Consider the following 23,980-nt stretch of genomic DNA (forward strand, 5'->3'; position numbering starts at 1 on the left):
GCTAGTTTTGAACTGCTGCCCGCACATCCCATTACTTTGAAATAAATAAATTTGAATTTTATTTCACAATATGTTAAATTTTTATTGTCAGGTATGTCCTTTTGTCGAATGTGATTCGGGTCGGTTCTTTCGATGTTTATCATGTTTATGGCCGTCCCGCACGTCATGAACATACTGTGTTATGAACATCGCGTACGCGTTCGACTTACGTTTTATTCAAAATCTCGGACCCTGTCACAACACGGTTGTTTGATGAATACAGAATTGGCTTCATTATTAACTAAATGCAAACTATAGATGGCGCTATTTATCCTAAATCATATGTCTTTATTGGCAAGGGTTAGGTGATTAATACTGCCATTAAAACAGCTGGAATAGGTGAAACAAGCAAGAAGGAAATTTTATAAATATATTTTATCAAATAATAAAAGGAATTATTTATATTAAAAGCTTGAAAGAGTAATTTCCAGTAACTAAATAGCGCCACCAATTTTGTCATTAATAGATACATTTTTTATCCGAAAAAGCTTTAAAAAATACTATTAAAGGGAATCATTTTGTAAAAGAGGGGAAATTAAAGTTGAGAATGACTCAAAAGCATCTGTATACATTAGCATGATATCACTTTTAGCTGTTAATGCCTAAAATTTGGTTGCACATGATGTTTTGATGAAAAATAAATAAATGATCCCATCAAACAACTGTGACAATTATAGCACTTAAAGCCTTGGTTTTCAGGTTATATTAGTTTACTAAAGTACTAGTACATTACAATTAGTGTAAAAAACATAATTGTGTAAAACATTGAGGGCATCCTCCACAGCCAATGTTACTATATGGCTCTAATAGTAATCAGTTATTTGTCATTACTACTAAATTACGAGCGATGATAAATTACTGTTTTACCTCGCCATCCTGGTAACAAGTTCCAACAAGTTATGCCTCCTTGCGACATGAACTGGCCCAGTCCTAACTCAACCAATAATACAGGAATCCCACCAACAGCAAGACATATTAGATATGGAAGAAGAAATGCACCTACAAAAGAGCGGAGTAGGAGTGTTGAAAATCAGCACATGTAAATTTTTACCATGCTCATATAGTTGACAAAGATGCGCAAAACGTGCTTGAACGGACCTTAAGGCAGTGTCAGAGTAATCATATATTAAGGGATTAATGAGAAGTGCAACTTGAAGATTTGAATGGGTGCGGAATGCAAAACATGCGCTTTAAAAATTATTTAATATATTGTTGTTCTTGAACTGCGGCGTAGCCAGCTTTCTTGGTCAGGAGGTCAGAATCATTTAGGGGCAAAGACGAAAAAGATATTCCGGTTGCATCATTTTGGCACAGTATTATTGGTGGGATATACTTTTTTAGAGAGAGAGACTGTACAAGTAAAAGTCTTCGAGCTTCTAAAAAAGGACTTTATTGACAATGTGTGCGCGTAGCGAGCAACAATTTGGTATTTTACACTATTTTGGCCCATGATCGGGCTGATGGTAAACAGGCTCTTTGCCCCTTTTCTTTTTCCTTTGCTTTTCCTGATTTTCTCTTTCGTTTTTTGTCAGATGGGCACTTTGCTCTTTCATTGTTTTTGGCACTTTTCTTTTCCTTTGTTTTTCCCGATTTTCTTTTTGTCAGATGGGCACTTTTCTCTTTCATTTTTTGGTCGGAGGAGGGGGCACTCTGCCCTACCGCTGAACTACGCTACTGTTCTTGAGATATGTGTCGTTTTGTGAAAATGTTTCGTTTCAACACTATTTACACCATTACTTAAGAGCCAAAAGACCTATAGACAGTGAGGTAGCGACGGGGTGGGAGCAGGGGGAGCGCGCCCTAGGTACCACCAATTCAGTACCACCAATTCAGCATTGATTCTGTGACCCCTCCAAACGATGAAAGTCAACATTTTCGCGCGCTTCTCGCGCAATTCAGCACAAATACTCATTTGAAAGATCAATTTAATACCGAAATTAACTGAAATTCATTCTAACAAAAATAGCTACGCCACTGCTTACAAAAGTGTAACTGTATCACTGCCTACAAAAGTCCGCTTCAAAAAACCTAGAACAATTTTCGCGAGAGGTTATTGATACTACAATACAATGATATACCATGAATATTCGATCAATTCACAAGTGTAACTATTCTGACTGGCCTTATGCGTATTAAGGTTATTAGCTGTCGTGATTTGGTAGTTCACAGCATCTTGCGAACGGTAGTGAATTTTGCAAAAATTGCATTGATCATTTCATAGCGAGTGTATGGAAGAATTCAAATATCACAGACATACTTTTATTGGACCTGTGGTTCTTGAGTTATGTTGTAAAGATGGCTGAAACAACGACACTTTTGTAAAACGTACATTAACAACAATAGTGAAGCAAGTTTTCAAAGTATATGAATTGTCGAATAAACTTTTGCAAAACATTAAAGTGTTATTTTTCAATAATATTTTGACTGCTTTGACCAACATTACCGTGTCTACCCTTTTAAAAACGTTTTTAGTCTTTTGGCCATTATATGGAAGGCTACCAGGCACCCAACTCCTAACCTTGGACGTAGGCGATTGCAAATTGTATATTATGGTCAATATTGCATAGCCTCTTTGCCATCTGTTTTCATAAATGTGGTGAAATTTACTTATACTGTTGCAGGTGCGAATGAGTACTTCGAGCAATATTGACAACTTGTAGTATACTAATAACTTCAACAAGTAATAATAGCAAATTACGACTCACCACCGCCATTCTTGTAGCATAGGTAGGGGAATCTCCAGACATTGCCTAATCCCACAGAAAAACCGATGAGGGAAAATATAAAGTCAAAACGACCAACCCATTGGCCTCTTTCTTTCAATCCGTCGCCATTGGTACTCGACATGGTTGGTGCGATGAGCGAGCAATTCTCTGTAAGCTGGCTTATGGTCGCTACCAGAGTGACATAATTATGTTCTGGTATATAATTTTCAGAAATTGCAGTGTTGCCAGGACGTGGTCCCGGGACGTGGTAAATCGTCACACCACACAAAAACAGGTAAGGCTAAGGTAATACTTTATTGGATCAACAGAGGAAATTTCACTCATGAGTGCGCATACAAAATATATAAATACATACATAAATACATACATATGGAGTGTATGCAATGAACCAACCAGAACGGGTATAACAATTTACTGAAATGGCAGCTATATTGGAAGATTGTTCTAAGAGACAGAAAGGTCTCTAGATCGATTCCATTACTATCCATAACTATCACCTTTATTTATTGCCCGGTGTTACTCTATGAAGGACAGAACTTTATTCAAATTAGGATGAATCTGTCATAAGGGACGTCATAACGAATACCATAGGGGAAACTATCATGCACATATCGTATCTAAAGGACATAATTCCTTAAATCTTCATGCACTGCACGTCATTACACCTCAAAAAGTAACAATGGCGCGGACGACATGGGATGCGTATATGGTCGTTGTTGGAGGATTCGTGTTTTACATGTTTCAACTTGGAACCCACAAAGCATTGGGTGTATTTGTTCCTTACTTCATTAGCGGGCTTGATATGACTGCGTATCAAGTGGGAATCAGTTGTGGCATAGGAGCTGGGGTCAAATTTTTATTAGGTAAGGTTTAAACCAAACAAGGATAAATATATTCGTATGAGTTATTTATATAAATGGAAAACAACGATATGGAAGATTATCTTTGATTGAAAACCAATTGAAATTGATAAATTTGCGGGTATAGAACTTGACAAATAAAGACAACACGCCCCTTACATGCGTCCGCTTAGGTTTGTTCGGCTTTAATATATAAGGTGGAAATTATTCGGCTTTTGCTATAAAGTCCCAACTCACGCTCGCGTAAATTCACATAAGCGTGCGCCAGTCACGCATTATGTAACGCACAACCAGGGGCTATTTTAGGCGGAAAAGGTCACTGCACGTTGGTAAGACTGTACGTTGGCAAGACAGTGCAGTTACATTTGCCGCAGTGGGCATTAGAGAGGGGGTGGTAGCCACCCCCAGGTAGGTGATATAGGTCACGCGACACGTGACGTACGAGGCTGACGAAGATACAGGGCTGAGAGCCCCATCCAAAATATACGGTTAGCAATTACAAATGGAAAATTGACATACTTACAGTGGGGTACTTTGTCGTACCCCAACGGTTTTAAAATAACATAATTTTGCTTGGACACCACATACAAATTTAGAATTGTTTGTGAAGATTTCATGATTATGTGTTAAACACGCGTTCAAAGCACTCATTTTGATGATACATGTGACCTCACGTAGACTTCTTTTAAACATGGGAGATATAGGCTGACCAGGCAGTTGAGGTAAGGAAAATTTTCAAATGGTCGCGCTAATTGACTACTATAATTACTTCACCGGAACAAATTTGCAATCTTAATGCTAAAATGGCCCAAAAGAGGACAATCATGGTCTTAAAGGGGCATTTCGTGATCCACAGCCTCATCCCCCCACTTTTCTCCAAAAAAGTTGAGATTTTTATATCACTGGAAACCTCTGGCTACATAATGTTTATGTACAAAATATATTCGTTTAGCAAAGATATCGCGAAATTTGAATTTCGTTCTGGTGCACCAGAACGAAATTACAACGCATTGTCTATGGAGCAGTGTAATACACATAATCATGCATAACTCGCGAACGCAAAATCGGAATCAACTGAAATTTTGGGAATAGGTTTTTTCGTGGATATCTAATGAAAATCACGAAATACTCCTTTAAAGAGGATTACTTAAGCATTTAAAAAAATTCAAATATTCCAGAAATGTAAATTTTTATGACCATATTCGGAATCAGCATAAAGCACCAGTTTTTTTCCATAATTAAAGTGAATTGTTCCCGATATTGAGCCAGAGGGTCTATCAAGTTCCCTAATTATCAGACCTACATGCCATTACATAGGTTGCGCGCGTGCTTGCTTTTTGACTCTCGTCCAGGGGGCGTATATCCAAATCACTGGACTCACTGACCTGCTATATCTGTACCGAGACACATGTGCGCGGAGCGCACAAAAAAAATTCGATTTTAACGCTAATGGGTTCAAATTAAAACGATTCATGCCTCAAACCGGAACATACAATTTAATTTCGTTCTATTCATAAGTCGCTGCTCATTTATATTTAATCCCATAACTGTTCGTTTTGATCATTATGTACTGTTTATTTTGAGGTATATTATCACTTTGAACCAACGACAATATCATCAAAATGAATAATTTCCGTTTTATTTTAACAAGTAACTATTCAAATTGACATGATTACCCATTTCATTTTGTCAATATTTTGTTATACCTCTCTCTGAGAAGATAAACTACTCAAACTTGATAAGTTGACAAGAATCTTTTTATTCTGTAATAATTCTTTGGCGGTCAAGTTAATCGATAAGGCGTTCGACTCTGATCCGAGAGGTTGCGAGTTCGAACCCTGACGCGACGGTGCCTAGTACACTCTCTTGAAAAATGAGTTAGCTTGAAATTCCCCTGGACAAGGAACTTACTGCTAACTGTCTCGTTGTAACCCTGATCCTGGTTGCGAAAGTTATTTGTGAAATGTATTGGGTGTGCGCTCTTGTAGCTGCAAAGTCCCTGAATTGTTGTTAAATGCTTTATGTAGTGATGTGGGGGCGTAGTGGTCCGCGACAACATGTAAAGTGTGCTGAGGCCTGTGGATCAACGTCTGGGCGTTGTGCCTTTGCGTAGCGCACTTGTTTAAATAATAAAGGAGATAATCCGTGTACCTAAGCGAGACTGACTACAATTTAGGGAAGGCGATAATATTTTGTGCCGGTCTTATTATAGTATGAATACCTTCCTCGACTCAGTACTTTAGATATTGTTTTTTACTGAATCTCTAAATGCAACTGTGAGAAATATATAAAAGTATATATTTTTAGAACGGAACTGATGCAAGGAATCCAACTAGCATAACAGAATGAGCAGTTAACTGGCTTTAGGAAGGTATACGGGCAATATGACATTTTTACGTGCATGTACATGTAAAGTTGTGCACAATATGACTACAGAACTTTTAGAACTCCCAAAATCAATACACGGTGTCTTCACTTATGAATTTTCTACAAATTTCAGTCATCGTTTTGAACTAGGCTATATGACGATTTTCTTTAAACTTCACGTTTTATGGCCGCTGTAGCGTTGGGTGTCGAGAGATATATAAAACCAGTGGGGAATATGTGACAGGATCGTAAATGGAGAAATAGCCAAAAATCTGCCGGGGTGATTTTTTCACAATTTGGGTTTGTTGCGAATTTGTGATGCTATAATGTTAAAAGTATTGTCTGATAGTTTCAGACCCGAATATAACTGGCATCTTGTATTTTTAAAGACATTTTTCAAGGTAATTCCTACTCTCAACATTGTCAATAATATTTTTTAAGGCCGATATCTCAATTTCCAATTTTATAATACTATAACTTACGAACTTAATATCTTCGTTTAGGAAAGTCCGATTACATTGGGGAAAACGGCATTGTGGAGCAAAATATCTCTATATTTAAGATATGTGAAAACCTCAAAAAATTTTTAAGTGTACAAGTCATGGTGTATTATTTTTTGTCAATAATTTTTATTATCATTGTCAATTTGTTATTGGCATACGATGGAGTATATATTATGTTTTATAAAAAGTTACAGCTCGCTAAAAGTAAACATGCACACAGGTGTACAATGTCATAAAATTACAATCTCTATAAAATGTTTATCAGAATTCTTTTGGGCGAGAAAAATATTCGTGCTGTCTATATACTCGGGAAATTACGGTGGCGATAGTGTTCAGTTCATGAAAATTTGTAATTATTACTTCACTTTGATATCTAATCAGTGCTATAAAGTTTTTTTAGGCAGCAACGTGTTTGTATTAAAAGAAATAATAAAACCTGTTGTTGAAGAACTAGAATTATTTGCATGCAAATCCGAAAGTTGCAACAGATTATTTTCATTTCTTTGTTTGTTAAGCATGATTGCCAGTTTTTACGTAGCGTTGGGCGCAAGGTACCACGAGGGCGTAAACAGATTAATTTACTGTGCCCACTGATAGTCGGTCACCGAATCAACTATTCACACACAGGATTTATTTGTCAATCTTACAGTCATCAATTAATTTATGTCAACATGTCCTTTTTTGAGATAGCATGCAAACATTGAACATCTCATTTACATAATAATGAACTCATGTCTGTGAGCACATTTTAGTGACCGTTATCTTATTTACATAATGGTTTTGACCTCAAGTCATGAGTGGTGATTCAATGTTTAATTGGCCTACTCTAAATATTTTACCGTAAAGTCCTATGGTGGAGGGCTTTTTTGTTGTGTAGTCCTACAAAGGTGGGTGACTAAAAAGTAGCCTGCTGAGTGGTACATGTTTTACCGTGGTGTAGCCTGGTTTTTTTTATTTATTTTTTATTTTGTTGTCCTAATTTGATTGCTCCTCTTGGTATTTTCGTCATTTAGATAACTTCCAACACCAACCAAAAATTTACTCCTCTGCTAATGATGACAGGTGAAAATCGAAGTAATAGGCCTATGCATTATCAATATGGAACTACACCTTTATCTTGACAATTCATTTGCTCGCCCTATTCCTTTTAAAGGAAACCAAATAACCAAACGGTATTATGCTTAAAAGTTTACAGCTCGATAAAAGTAAACATGTACACAGGTGTATACAATGTTATAAAATTACAATCTCTGTAAAATGTTTACCAGAAATGTTTTTTAATACCTAGCTGCAGCTCGATAAAGTACACAGCTGATTTACTGATATCAAGTTAACCAAACGGTATTATGCTTTAAAATTTACAGCTCGATAAAAGTAATATACACACATGTGTATACAACGTCATAAAATTACAATCTCTGTAAAATGTTTATGAGATATTTGTTTAATACCTAGCTGCAGGGCAATAAAGTACACAGCTGGTTTACTGATATCAAGTTAACCAAACGGTATTATGCTTAAAAATGTTAATTATAATACAAAACACACACACAACCCCCCAAAAAAAAAAAACCCGCGTAAGATAAACGTGTAAGGTTACCCGTGTAAGATTGCATCTTACACGTGTAAGATTGCATCTTATACGCGTAAGATTGCATCTTATACGTGTAAGAATGAAGCGGAATTTTTAAATTGACGAATCACAGAGTAAGAAATCACAAACAACCAATCATCTCATGCGTAGCAAACTTCAACCAATAATATGTAAAGACGTTTTGTAATTTGTAACATCCACGACTTCTTATACGTGTAAGATTTGGATTTCAGTGATGGGCGATACGTGATATTATGGGAGCACACCACTAAATCAATGCGCCATTTGTGCAACCCTACTGAGTTCCGGTCAAATACAGAAAGTTTTTGAGGTATAATGGGCTGCTCTTTGGACTATTAATCAGAAAGAGTAGCGAATTATAGCTTAAATAAAAGTGTAAAGCCTGTGCATGAATTTGAATCACTAAAAAGTCGCATTTTATAATTATCGAGAAAATAGGTCCGCGTATTAAAAAATGCAGAAACGGGTTTACAGTCATGAGAAAACAGTGAGGGCGCTGTTTAGCGGCTCCTACCGGGAAAACGAGACGGAAGACTACCCATACATTGAAACATATGTTAAACTTTCATCGATTTGCAATCGACTGGTTATCCTTAAATTTCTCAGAAAGCGCCGAAAAGGCCTCAAAACGAGCAAATAAAACTGGTGTTTTTACACGTATTTCAATGGGGCGATTATTTAGTGGTGTGCGCCCTTATTGGCGACGTAATGAGGATAAGGAGAGCTCGTCACCAAAATCGTAAATGAGGCATTTTCTTAATTTTTATGAGTGCTACAATGTCCTGTATTTTATGATGAATCTATGTCAGGAATTATTCCGACTGTTTATCCGTCATGGCCACATCACGATTTATTTCACCTTTGGCTACGTTTTTCAGTTATCTGGAGTTAATTAATACTCATATCAATTAAATTTCAAGAGGTGATGGTAAAATAATCACGTTTGCGAAAACTACCGCGGTGCAGATCGATATCGAGGTTGAGATTATTCGACACTCGTCGTACTAGTCAAATCGGAATACCGTCCATCCCTAATAGGCAATTCTTACGCGTATAAGAAATGCTATGGCGAGATTTCATTGGTCGACGATGAATACGCGTAAGATGATAGGTTGTTTGGGGTTTAAATATGGGTTCTTCATATATGATTCGTCAATTTAAGCATCCCACTAGATTCTAAGACGTATAAGATGCGATCTTACACGCATAAGATGCAATCTTACATGTGTAAGCAGAGAAGATGAGAAAAGAGGAGATCGCTCGAACATATAATCCGATTACCCACAGTTAACCTCTATTCACTTTTCTTTGTTTGGGGTACTTAAAACACCACTTGAAACTTCCTTTGTGGTAATCTGTTCATCCGCCACACGCTCGTCTGATTTGGTAGTTCTCTCCAGTGGAGAAAATATTCCACACACGGAAGTACATCGTTAAAGTCCCAATTTTGCAGTCAAATCATGCTTTTTTTGTTTAAAAAAAATAATACTAACCATGATTTTTAAACGAGTGAAGAAGCATTATATATATTGCAACTCCCATTAAAAAATCAAAAAAATTGTTAAGTTATGGAAAGTCAAGCATAATTAATTTTCCAGTCAAATTAATATAAGGTCAAAGGAAAAGAAATTTAAATGATAACTATTTGAATATTTGCGGCAGTTTACGGAAACATAAAACCAGTGTAATCAGTAATTCAAACTCGTGTCAGTTTCTCCATAATACTCCCGTTTTGTGTCCAAACGTGTCCAAAAATGCTATTTGGATCCAAAATGCGGGTCTTTTTCACAGGGATCTCGGGTCAAACTTAGCAGCCAGTCATGCCAAACAATACAAAAATTATATTTCGCGGTCAACTGACGTAACAAATTGATATCCGGGCATGCGTCGTTTAGAGCTAGACAGTCGTGACTCGCAAAACCACTTATCCTATTAGTTGATCAATCGGATTAGATCATTGTTTCCATCAATAGGCGGATGCACACATTATTTATTTGATGTGGGCAGCGAGCGACCTCCTCTTTTATCATCTTCTCTGGTGTAAGATGCCATCTTACACGTGTAAGGTTACACGTATAATCTTACACGTTTTTTGGTCCACTTGGCCATTCATACCCAGCCGGATTAAATTAGCGAGCGCGATTCGAATCTGCCGCTGCAAGTCTTAAAAGGGGTTTCCTTGAGCATGGTGAGGCTTTTGCACCTCTTTCACACCAATTAAAGGAAATTTTGGTCATAAATGGGTCCAAAAGAAGAGATCCAGATCAACTACACTGAATTTATTATTATCTGTCCTGCGTGCAATTAAGGGGGATAATCCATGCGTGTAGTACGCACTCGTTTCTAACTGGAATTTCAGACAAAACCTTGTTCGCGCAGCTCTTGCTTTTTGACTCTCGCCCACGCGCATTGTATGACGCGAGAACTCACATCATACAATGCACGGGGACTTTGACTGGTTGTACGCGGTCTGTTGCTCTTTCGTCTATGCTCTTATTTCGTCTATTGGCAGCGTTTTGGCCCGTTCTACTGGGACAATTGTGCACGGAGCACGAGAAAACTTTCCATTTTAACCCCAAATCAAGGTGATTATGTTGTGTAAAGACGGGACAATTTGAAATATATTTACTATATTTTGCTCCCAAATCATGATATACAATAATAATATTCTAGTTAATTTTTGCCGGTATAATTTTTGTCGCCTATATTGCGCATCTGATCTTCCCGAGGTTTTCACCCACGAGTAACCGAAAACTGGGGAGAAATTGGGGCATTGCAAGATGTGTTGTAAGGAGATACTTGCTTGAATTGTTTCTCAAAATGACTGTTTGATTGATTGTCACAAGCTTGTTTTGCAGAGAATTATTCTATCTCCATCAGTCTTACTTTGTACGGAGCTTAATTTCCTAGTCATTGGTCGGGTTGAAACTTGAAAAGTATAGACATATTTTAAGCACGGATTTGTAATTCTCACTGCACGGAGTTTTATTCTCACTGCACGAACGTGCCAGGAGGCACGTTAAAATAGCCCTTGCGCACAACTAGCGTAAATATTGCGCCCAACTGCGTGCATGCCATTCTATACCAATACACGGTGTTATGAGTCTTATTTTTTCGCCTTATATAAACCGAACAAACTTAGCTGCCCGAGCGAAGTTAGCTGCAGACGCGCCTGGCGTGAGTTGCTAAACGGAGGTGGAAAATGGTGAAACATGATTGAAACAAGCTAAAGATAGTTTAATTCACTTAGTTATGTCATGAGGAATGTCAGATAGTCATCTATCCCAATTAAAAGGTAAAACAGTTCTAGAAAGAGTTTTAGAAGGTTGTTTAAACTTTAGGCTAGACTTTATTTTAACTGTTTTTTCCCGTAATCATAACAAGTTGCCTTCTAGCATTGTTCCTTTATGTGCTAAACTTCATTCTCATCATTCATCCATGCGTTTCAAATTAACAATTGAATAAACCGCGCATTGCATCGCCACTTGGGATATTTACCGCGTGCATCGTTTTGATTTGCAACTTTTGAAAGTTCGTAACTGGTATTAATCTTTGTCAATTTAGAGTGTCTGGCAGCAAATTTGATATTAAATTGGAGCTAACACGATTATGCACACGACCTTATCAATAAAATTGTCATTTTAACAAGATCAGGTTTTGGTGCATGACGGGTTTACATAACTGAGGACTTTCTTTATTTGAGGTGTTTAATTATTATCATGTTATTTCTGACATTGAAATCTAATTACAGGTCCCATTTGGGCTGCAGTTACAACTTTAGCTGACTCCAGGATTCTTACATTCTCAGGAGGTGTCCTTACAGGCTTGGGATTTCTATGGGTCGGATTCTCTACCACGTCCGTTGATTTATCATTAGCTTTGTTGATAACAGGTAGGACATTGGGCTATTCCAGATTAAATCCATACACCCTCTATGGAAAACATGACTTTAATTTCCCACTCACCATAGACACTGACTATCACTCGCTGCGAATCTCCCAAAATCAGCAATTGAATCAGCCAATTCAGCATTTAATCGTTTCTGTGCCTTCTCCAAGCAGAGAAAGTCACAAATTTCAACATAAGTTCATAAATACCGTTTCTAGACCAAAGCTCTACTTGATTATACCTAAATAAATGGCATTTGTGAAAATTCAACCACTCGCCTAGCATCATGTTAGCGAGTGATTAACCACTCGCCTTTAAAATCTAGACGGCAAGGCCTGCACACACACATCAAAGGCCCGTGTAGTAGCACAACCGAAGGAGTGACATGCATTGGCGACATCTGCGCTGGTAGTTAATTTCCGTTTTCTTTGCTTTTACCTCATTTGTCCGGCTCAAAATTAAAAAAGGTCATATCTGACAGTAAAAGGTAACTTTTTTTGGAAAAGAAATACTAATCTATTTTTTATGGAAATCTTATAACATGGCTTTAATGTTTTAGGCGCGGTAGTCACGGTAGTCCTGTCCTGTGACCTCCCCGGAAAAAGCCGAGTGTAAGGTTTCTCAAATTTTTGTGTAAAAAATGTAATGTCAGATAGGTAAAGGAATGAATATTAACTGTACATCTTTTATAGCAGGTCCAAAGAGGGAAATGGGACTGTGCGAATTTATGTATTGCGTAGGAAGGAGTTATATTAAAGTTTTTCGTTTGTATGCTACGCTACAGTAAGCATCAGTGACATGTAAATAGTCAATAACGTGAGAAGCGAACGGTACTTGGAAGATTTTGGCTCATTTCAAGCACTAAAAGTAGGGCCAATTCGGTCACGTTGCCTTTTTTAGGACGGAGTTAAAATGAATTTTGCTATTTTACCCACAAATGTGGACCTTTATGCAACCCCTATTATTATTTCTTATTTACATTTTATATTGGAGGGGGACATGAAATATATACCAGGAATGGAGGATCATCAAGGGGGGGTGAAATTTTCCTTTCGATATGGAGGGGGGATTTTTGTCCGAAACTATATGAAAATTCTCCGTTCTCCCCTGGCGTGATCGCTCCCTCCAACGATACAGTTTTTACTCATACTCGGCATAAGCACTCATATAGCAGCAATTTGCCGTATTGGTTTATTAGTAATACTACTACATTCTAAATTACAAGGATTTAAAAATAAATCCTTAAGGTTGCAATTAGGAATCAATCAATTTTGGATTTAAAATTAATCTTATAGATTTGAATTTTAAATCTCTAAGATTTAATGTTGAATCTAATGCTTGATTGGTCCCTATTCACAATCAATCACGTTGGCCAAATAATACGAAAACAATTCATGCTTTTGACGAAGTTTAATTGTTAGATTAAATTATAGATTCACCGATAACACAACAATTAAATGGCATTTTGAAAGAAAACTATAATGCCCTTTGTTAATGTTGTTACCACAATTCACACTTATTCTAGGTTACATAAAACTACTTTCCAGTTTGTAAGTTCATTATTTCTGCTTTGAACATTAATAAACCATGAACAAGAAATCTGAACAAGTAATAACAGCTCTTGACTTTCAGCCTTATCAATAATATTTTTGCTTCATATTGTTATGAACAACGCTGGTGAGAACCTTTTGTTAGGGCCGCTATCAATGTTTACACAAGGGAACTTTCCCACGTACAGGTTTTGTGTGCAAATTCCTCAAAAATAATTTTAGCTTCATACTCTCCATGCTCTTTGATATTTACTCCTGCTCGAAGTTGTAACGGAACTTTAATAAAATCAAATTTGTATGGTAATGTGCCCAACTGTTTTAGGCCAATTATTAACAGGGTGGGCATTTTTTGGCAATGGGCAGGTTGAATTTGGGCCAAAAGTTTTAGTAGTGGGCATCGTTTTATTAATATTAATATGTGCTTCAAATGGCTTCAATTAATGGGCCTTAGTTTTAAAACATTGCCCAATTATTAGGGGGCTCATTCTCCCTCTGACACCCCCTGCTTCGCGCAGGTATGACGCGTTGGGCCGCCATTTCAAATGTTACACTGACACTTTTATAAAGTGTCAGTGTAACATTTAAAATTTTGCAAAAAGAGTTTGGCCCCCTGAAAATTGCTGAGGGCCCGAAGCACTGAAAATAGGACCAAGTTGGCTACATTGCCATTTTAACGACTGGGTGTTATGTGACTGTTTTTTCTACTGTTTTGGACACATTTAAAAAAACAAAAACAATAATAGTGTAAACAAGAAATGTCTTTAAAAAAGACAATGCCTCCAAGATACCAGTGGGCACCTTTTGTTATTAGGAGACACTTATAATGCTAGCTTTAAGGTAACGCTATTGGATATAGATTTTGTCTGATTGAAATATGTGAGTCCATTCTCTCCTGATTACAAGACTGAAAATTTTATTTTAATCGGATATTCGGTTACCAAAATATATGGCCTGTCAAAATGGCGCGAAACCAAGAAGTTGGCAACAAATTTCTTTTATTTTTGTTATGCAATGTTGTCAGGTAGGCCTTATTTTCTAATTATATATGCAAGAATTGTACAAAGTAAAATGTTCAGATCGGCTACAAAATAAGATATAAAACCCATGGATGCCTTTTTCCATGCAAATTTCCATTTGCATAATTAATTAGTGCCCTAATCAACTTTTCTAATAAGTGGCCCTAATTAATTATGCAAATTGAAATTTGCCAAAACGCAACCGTAATTTTGTAGTACAGTGTGTGTTCTACTCATGTACCATGCCTCAGTACTAGGCCTATAGCTCTTTTAATTGTATCTGAAATCTTTACTTTGCAAATTCATGCATGTAGGCCTAATTAGAAAATCATCTGGCAACTGGACTTGTCAAAAATATAGAAAATAAAAATAAAGTTGTTGCCAATTTTTTATTTTGGTTTCGCGCCATTTTGACAGGCCATATCTCAAGAACCGAATGTAATCTACAGGGCATAAAGCTTTCACATATTATTTAAATAGAAAGAAAATCTAAATTTGTGCATTAGCCAATAGGGCCACGGTCACCTAAAGACATCTTGCAATCTTGCAGATAATTCTGATGTATGAAATAAGACCTTCAAACTTTCAGATATGAAGAGTTCCAGATGCAGGCAGCCGTTTCTGTTTTTTTAAATATATGCCCAAGTTGTATCAAGAGTAATTTCTCGTGGATTTTTTTGACTGAAAATTACGATTGTAACGTTTCAGAGTAACAAATTTGCGTATCAGATTTGTTTATGCTTGTTTATTATATTTTGTATTCAGGACTAAAATAATATTAATATTATTATATTTAGGGGGGTCTTTTTAGAGGCCATTACTCTTTTGTATGTGTAATTGAATAAAAAATCAAAAACATTATTGTTTTGTTTTGTTTCCTTCATTTGTGCTTTGTCTTGCATCGAAAGGGCCAATATCAACACCTTGTTTGTAAGAAGTATTGTGTGGGGAAAGATGATTCTTGCATTTTATTTTTATTTTTATCTTAACAAACAAAAAGCAAATTTCTCAGTCAAAGTCTTGAATCGGTCATGGGTATGCATGCAAAAATATTGCAACAGTACTCAGTAGAACATAAAAAACTGATACATGACCAACCACGCATGGGAATTGGGGAAGCAAATACTTTAAAACGAATTATTCCGAATTATATCAACGCAATAAAATTGCAATACATTAGTACATGTATTTGAATAGCAATGAAGCCGGCCATAGGCGCGGCTAGGCGTATCATACCATACATTGCAGTTCAAATGCATCATGATCATGATTGTGGCCTAGTCGAGCCTAGCATGCATACCAGTCGGTCTGCTGACTCGCCGCAGCACAAAATACCTCCAATTCTGCACAAAACAATCCATGATGTCAAATTATCACATCCAAAGTGTCGCCGTGAACGTCAGCTTCAACTTCTCCAGCCAAAGTTTTTGCATTGATAATCAGGTTTCATGTAATCATGAAATTAAACCTTGTTTGATGTGTATTCCCATTGCCACAGCATAACGGTTTTCCAACTACGATAAAGCTGCTGATGAGCGCTGAGGCTAAAACCTATAATTAAAGACCGAATTAAAAAAAGACTAGTTTGCGTCTGACGTCATGACAAAGGCGCGCCGTGATTGGTTGCTGACCTGCGCAGTATGGCATTTTTGGTCTGGTTTACAGGACGGCATACGCAAGCTAGTCTTTTTTTAATCGGTCTTCAATTATACAACATATGAGTTTGAAAATATTCTAATGCATAATTCATTAACTTGATAGACCCACGCCATTGGCGCCACGTGCTAGGGGTTTCTAGAATCCCTATAGAATAAGATTAATTTTAATGCTAATTTATTGCACATGCTGAGGAAGCGTGATTACCTTTTTGAACATTCGGAAATGGCGATAGGCGAATTTATGTATGGCGCAGAGAGGTGGGGGATATATATTGGGCTATCAATATTGGGCGGAAATTAGAGTACTTGTCAGGATATAAATTTGTACAATCGGCCTACATGCCGCGCAATGTGCGGCATTTTAGGTGTCAATTTCAAAGCAAACTACCTCCTGCGGAGGCAGAAAAACTAAAATAGGATGCACCAAATGGCTTCAATTAGGCTTTAATTTCGGATCAAAATGCAGATCACATTTCACGGCTATATATTGTTTTCATGGAGTTCTGTATACTCCCCTGTAATGCCTACAATTGGGATGTTCTTTTAATCATGTGTTTGGTGAGCGATAATAGGGTAGTGTTGAAGTTAAAGTCTTTATATATATTATAATTGTTGCAAACAAAGTTCATGATAAATAATATGAGGATGGTCATTGCTGTGGAGTGGAGGACCATCATCCTACAAGTGGTACTTGATCCTGTGCCATATACTGGGGTGCACAAAAAGGTGGCTTTGTTACATTTTGATGTGCAGTTTGGATTTCAAAACACTGTCTCTTGAGTATTCCTTCACTTAGAAGATTCAATTAGGTCTTAAATTGAGGCTAATTTATTCTATATTGCTCATGTTTTTATCCTGTTTTAAAATATTTTTCAATTATTTTCTTATGACGTTTGGCATGAAATGTGCCAAGGGTGGCTGAGGATTAGGGGAGGAGGATTAGGGGAGGATTCATATTGTAAATTTGATCTAAAACCCACTTTAATAATTTGAATCTAGTAAAACAATTTCTAAATGAACTCCCAGACATCTAAACCAAGTGAATAAATAGAAAAGTTCATTTAAAAGACCAATACTTGCTCAGAATGATTGTAAATGTGGAAAAAAGAGGTGGGGTTACATCCTCCCTACTTTGTGATTGTTTTTGCCCGCACTCTCTCATTTTTAAACCGATTCCCATAAAAAAGGTGTCAAAATGCTCAGAAGGATGAACCACTTCAAATGAGATGTGTAGGTAAAATGTTTGAACCATTTCATTTTTTTACTATGTAACACAAAGGTACCCCAGGTTGTGACACAGGACCACTTACGATAGTTTTGTACCAAACACAACCGGTGGTACTAAACATGGTCTTACATTCAACAGAAAAAAATTGAATACACTTACGATATCTTATTTTATTAGGTAATAAATATCAAATTTAAACACTATATTATGACTTTTTAATGTCCAAAAACACCATTTGCATGCAGTTTAGACTGATTGAACTACAGTTGAACTCCTTGGATTTTCAGACATTATTGTTAGATCGTAGCATGAATATGACGCATGTAATTAGCCAGCAAAAGCAAATTGTAAAAAATCATCCGATAAAGAACTTAGTGGTAGATTCTCAATCTGGCGACTTAAATGGTCCAATGCATTTAGATAGGGAGTTTGAACTTTTTCATTATTAGATAATAAGTTTGAAAACTGATAATTTTGACAGGTAAATTTCATTACTTTGTATCAAGTGTTAGTGCGTGAACTCGATTGCAGAGTTTAAACTATAGTTGACTAGTTCAACAATTTTGAAAATAAATGCGGCGTTCAGCATTATGCCATTATTAGTAACAGCTGGTGCCCAATCTACAGTTCGTGGTTAGGTGTAGATGAGTACAATATACTCTGTGTAAATTGCCAAAATATATTCACAGGGCAGCTATTTCACTTACCCACTTCTGCCACTGAGCAGTCCAGTTATTTGAAGATGCTGTATTCTAATTTCAACTGCCCAGTGCCAGAAGTGAGTATGTGCAATTGCTGTCATGAGCTGCCATTACACTATATACTCACTGTGTGTAAATTGTCACATGTTCGCAGGGCAGCTATTGCACTTACCCACTTCGTGCATTGAACAGTCGATTTGTTGTATGCTATTAGTCGTAGTGATGTAACAGGATTAATTACCATTGGTGTAAACAATTTTTGAATGTATTGTACTTTTATTTACAAGTGCACAAATAGTCCTTGGGCATGGCCTGGGCTTGAACCCGGGACCTCAGTGGTGCATTCTACTGTAGACAGGACTGCATCATGCTGCCTTTAAAGTAAAAAGCTCTAAAATATATATTAATAGTTAAGCTACTTTTACTTGTGGAAAATCAGATATTACGACAGTAGCGTAGTCCCCTCAGTGCCCCTCAATCAGACCCATCAACCCCTCAATCAATCGTACCCCTTCCCCCTTCGAACTACTAACGCTAATCCAATGTATTATGATTATCTTTTATAGGAATTGGATTGGGATTACCACTTGTGGCCGTTCAAAATATCGTCCGTGATTACTTTGCCGACAAGAACTACAATTTGGCCGTCGGTTTGATCTTCGTCGGTTCTGCTGTCGGCATGACATTGTTCCCACCCGTTACTGAATTCTTTATCGACATGTACGGATGGAGAAGTGCTTCAATATTAATGGGGGCTTCATGCTTCAATATCTCTGTTGGGGCGGCACTTTTTAAGCCTTTACCTGAAAGTGAGGCGACACATTTATCTAGAGTTCGGGCGGCAATTTTAAAACATTTAATTGGAGTGCGGGCGACACTTTTGAAGCCTTCAACTGGAGATCGGGCGGCACTATTGAAGCCTTTACCATGTTTACCTGATGAAGCTCCTACAAAAACATCTCATGATTCATGCGTATTAGGAAAATGCAAATTAGAGAAATGCAAATTAGAAAAATGCAAATTAGGGAAATGCAAATTAGACAAATTGAATAATACATTAGCTGAGAGATGTAGAAACTTTTTTGGATTTTCTATAATTGTGGAAGAACCAATTATTTGTATTTACTTTGTGGCGTTTATCCTTTGGGGCATTGCTTACACAGGATGGATGCTGTTTCTCTTTTCGTATGCGATATCACTTGGGTATACTCCCCGATTTGCATCCTTGCTCTCAGCCATCGGAGGTCTTGGTACATTAACTGGACGAGTAATGACTACTTTCTTGTGTGATACAGCAAACGTATCGGCGCAAATGCAATTTGCTGTACTCTCTGCTGTAAGTTGCTTGGCGTTAATGTTGCATCCAATTGCGTCTGTTACATGGGCATTGATTGCAGTCTCGTTCTTCGCTGGTATTGGAATAGGAACACCCCCTGCAGCAATGGTTCTTATAACCAAAGATATCAGTAGCACTGAGAGCTATTCGAGTGCGTTAGGATTGCTTTTCATGTTTCAAGGAATGGGGCTATTTGCAGGTGGACCTGTGACAGGTATGTGCTGTTCCAATTAAATTCCATATCCCTCCTATCAAAGACTTTCATATCCCACAGAGGGGGTATATTTAGGTAATGCAATTGAATTTCACACTCCCTGTGTGGTGGAATAAGGTCATGTCTTCCATTCCATAGGGGGTGTATGGATTTTAAATGGAATAGCCCGATTTGAAAGCATATTAGTAAATCAACAAAGGAATGAAAGTTGCAGCTTCTTGGCACTTTGCAAAATCTTGCAAAATGAGTATTGTTAAAGAAACATTTTGAGATGTGCGCCCTCAATTTTGAAATAGTTAACTTTAATTCATCACTGATCTTTCATGTAAATATGATTTTGCCTATCACTCAGAAGACCTGGCAGTTAGAAGACCAGCTATTCAGAAAACCCATTATTCAGAATTTTCTGAGTAGCGGGCCTTCGGAATAACGGACTTTCTGAATAATTGTATGATAAAAGTCCTGCTACTGAGAATTTTGTTTCTGACAAACGGGCTGTATCCAACCCAAACCCTAAACCATAACCCCCAACCCCTAATCCTAACCCCAATCCTAACCCGAAGCTGCCCCTAACCATAACCTTAACCCTGCAAAGGGCCAGTTAATCAGAAGGCCCGCCACACAGAAAATACCCGGTACTCAAAAATATTTTCTGATTAGCGGGTCATTTTAATGAAAACAAGCCCGCTATTCAGAATTTTCTGAATAGTGGGCCTTCTGAGTAACGGGTCTTCTGAGTGACGGTTTCCTCCATAAGTAGCCCACACGATGCAAAAACGATGGTGTTGTATTTGTGCGAAGACATTTCGTGTTGCATTTGCATGTAGCTTTTTGTGTGAGCCCTGATTCACAAAGTTGTTGTATTTGTACGAAGACATTTCATGTTGCATTTGCATGTAGCTTTTTGTGTGAGCCCTGATTCACAAAGTTGTTGTATTTGTACGAAGACATTTCATGTTGCATTTGCATGTAGCTTTTTGTGTGAGCCCTGATTCACAAAGTTGTTGTATTTGTACGAAGACATTTCATGTTGCATTTGCATGTAGCTTTTTGTGTGAGCCCTGATTCACAAAGTTCTAAGCTTTATCACTCTGGAAATGAAAATGCAATTTCCAACATATTCAATGTAGAGGTTAGAAAATGTCAAGTATTGGATAATGTAATTTTGGGAGTGATGTATTTTTTCATTTTGTTCATAACGATACTCCTTAATGTGCCATTAAGATTAATTAAAATTCAGCAACTCAAGGCAAGCAGTTATTGATTTATTGATCAAATATTGGTTTTCCCTCATTTTTGACTTTAACTCCACAACTGTTGTCTGCATGTGCTGAAATAAAATTTCCAGGGCAGTAGTTGTAGTCCTTGCCCCTATAATATACATATCTTACTTGTCACCAATGTGCTATAATTTTTGAGAAAAATGCAAAAATAGGCACAAAATTAGGCAGGGGTGTAGTACCCCCTTGATACAAGCAGACATAGTATTTTCAAGAACAAAATATAATAAATTACACTACTATTGTTGATATGCATCATTTCCACAATATGAAAACGGTTTCAACTTTGAGATAAGGTTGGAACCTCGGACATTAAAAAAATTTGATCCCCCTAAAAAAGGTGGATTTTTTATCTCCCTTTTTATGGTCTAAAACTTTTTGACCCCCCCTTCATGTCCTAAAAATGAAACCAAAAATATATATTATTAACTCATTAATAGCTAAAATTACCGTTTGGGGTAATTACTCATTGGAGTCATAGTGTTACACCCAAATTATAAAGTGCGCACATTTTGTTGATTTGAAGCATGGAAGTACACAATTGAAATACTTAACATTTGGAATGTATATTTCGTGTCGTACATGTTACAGATTTTTACCCTCAATTTTTTTATCCCCCCCCCCCCCTATTAAGGACTGAATTTTTTGGATCGTCCTTATTAGAACCCATTTTTTTTATCCCCCATATTTTCCAACCCACCAAAATATTAATGAACACTCCCTGATACTACAAGGCTTTTGGGTGTCAATCAAAGAAAGAAGCTGCAATATTATGCTGCAGGCTTGTTGTGTCAATTACATAAGAATGTTCACGAATATGAAAAAGAAATATCTGTATTTGATCTCCATTGCATGTATAAGGCGAAGCTGGGCGTCAGACCATTATAATTATTTAAATATATAGCAGATTATATAGCTTGCACTTTTTGATTTTGGGCGGAAAGGCTGCATAGCTATTTGGCTACTTTTACTAACCCACTTAACTGGAAAACTGGCCAATATGCCCCATAGGATTTTTTTTTGCAACCATAATATACTGGTCGCACTGAAATTCAGTTAATTTTAGGGCATGTTATCTCTGTTTAATTAACGTCAAAAGTAGGCATAGGTCGTTAGAGATCGGTGTACAGTCTCACGCGGTATGGTGTGATAGTAAACGAGTGTTCAAACGAATAAATGACACATACCATGATACGGCTGTAAGGCGCAAGGCGTATGGATTATAACAACCTTTCTAAAAAGTGTGAATGCACCCATTAAGTTAATGTGGTATAACATATGAGCACTCATTAAGCTTATATATGCCATAATATTTGATTGTAATTTATTATGATAGATTTGATCGATTGTTTAATATACCTCACTTCCTCACTGACTTAGAACTAATCGTTTTAAAGCTATGATTTATTACACTTCAACAACGAGCACCTGGGCTTTAATCTCCGATGAATATTAATGAACATTTTGGTTGATTCTGTAAAAAATATGTTTGATATTTTAACTGAGTGAGTACACTCTCACGCAGTCTGTAAGTTTTTGTTTTCAAAAACATAAGTCAGTAGCACTCAATATTAAGTGTTTCCCTAACAATCCCTTTTCAAAATAAAAAACGAAAATATTTCGAAGATTTGTGGGAAATGGCTGCGGCATATTGCTATATTTGCGATGAAACTCTGAATTCGCGTTATTTCTCGATATAGTCTGCACAGTCATTTGGTTTAATAAAATACCACAAATGGGGCATGGATATTCTAGTTGAGATACAAACTAAAATTGAAAGACATATCCTTATAATCACCCATTTTGATGAAATATGTTTATAAAATTTCTTTGTTGCTTGTTTTCCTATTCTACCTGTTTTAATGGCAGTATTAGTTATCTACCTCTTGCAAATTATGAAATATGATTTTTGATAAATAGCGCCACCTATAGTTTACATTTTCTTAAAAATGAAGCCAATTCTATTTTATTCACATCAGACAACCGTGATATAGGGGTGTATTGATTTCAACTGTAATAGCCCAGTGTAGAACCCGTCTACATCAAAAATTGAACTAAGTTACAAAAGGAGAGCGTATTTATTTGTATGCTGGATTTAACTGCCATGCCGCGAGTGTTTACTTTTTATGAGTTCGAGTTGGAGTTGGAGTTAGAGTTAGAGTTGCATTTTAGAGTTCGAGTTGCACTTTAGAGTTAGAGTTACATTTTAGAGTTCGATTTAGAGTTAGAGTTGCATTTTAGAGTTCGATTTAGAGTTAGAGTTGCACTTTAGAGTTAGAGTTGCACTTTAGAGTTAGAGTTGCACTTTAGAGTTAGAGTTACATTTTAGAGTTCGAATTAGAGTGAGCGTTGCATTTTAGAGTTGCCAGTGATAATTTAGGGTACAGGTCAATTCAAGATGATAACCACATCAACAACAGCAATCAATATATTGAGATACTTTAAACTGACTATATTAATGATATAAATCATGATAAGCCTTCATGAAAAATGCTTGTAACTTATAAAATTAGACGTTTTATGCTGTCATCTGTGTAAGTAAACCAACATCTTGACGTCTCACAGTTGAAAAACCACTGACCTGTGACCATCAATAAGAAAATGACAGCTACTTTTGTAAACCATGTTAAAATTCCCATGCGCCAATGTGGTCAAAAGTGTCAACAAACAGACACAAACAAGGCTTGCCATTGGCTGATACGTACGTCATGTCGTTTGCCCAGCGGCAAGTGGGACGAAAGTTTGACAGGGGAATTATTTTATACCTATGTTTGGTTTATCTAGGTTTGATCTACGATATCACCCATGGTTTCAATGCTGCATTTATATCACTAGCCATAGCGGAACTTACTGCGGCAATACTTGCGTTAATAAAAACACCCGAGGTCGTCAAACTCTTACAGTAGGAGTGAAATAATCACCATATCTTACTCAGGTAAGCACAAAAGAGTAAATACATAATTCATGTTATATTTGGAAGCAAATAATAATCTGTATAA

General features: G+C 36.8%; 2 protein-coding genes across 2 annotated transcripts in view; one reads left to right on the top strand and one right to left on the bottom strand.

Moving 5' to 3' along the window:
• The window catches only part of LOC140172127 (sodium- and chloride-dependent taurine transporter-like), a 29,430-nt gene extending 26,544 nt beyond the window's left edge, over positions 1–2,886 (bottom strand). Inside the window, exons 1-2 of the mRNA XM_072195471.1 lie at positions 2,745–2,886; positions 907–1,038 (exon numbers count right to left, since the gene is read on the bottom strand). Coding sequence (XP_072051572.1) covers positions 907–1,038; positions 2,745–2,886 — 274 coding nt within the window. The remainder of the gene's footprint in view (positions 1–906; positions 1,039–2,744) is intronic.
• Positions 2,887–3,444: 558 nt separating this feature from the next.
• On the top strand, positions 3,445–23,887 carry LOC140172139 (monocarboxylate transporter 13-like). Its single transcript, XM_072195480.1, has 4 exons — positions 3,445–3,628; positions 11,862–12,002; positions 18,718–19,701; positions 23,766–23,887. The coding sequence occupies exons 1-4, from the start codon at positions 3,445–3,447 to the stop codon at positions 23,885–23,887; spliced, it is 1,431 nt and encodes a 476-aa protein (XP_072051581.1).
• Positions 23,888–23,980: the final 93 nt, after the last annotated feature.

The sequence above is a fragment of the Amphiura filiformis genome, chromosome 2 (assembly GCF_039555335.1).
Source record: "Amphiura filiformis chromosome 2, Afil_fr2py, whole genome shotgun sequence".
NCBI lineage: Eukaryota > Metazoa > Echinodermata > Ophiuroidea > Amphilepidida > Amphiuridae > Amphiura > Amphiura filiformis.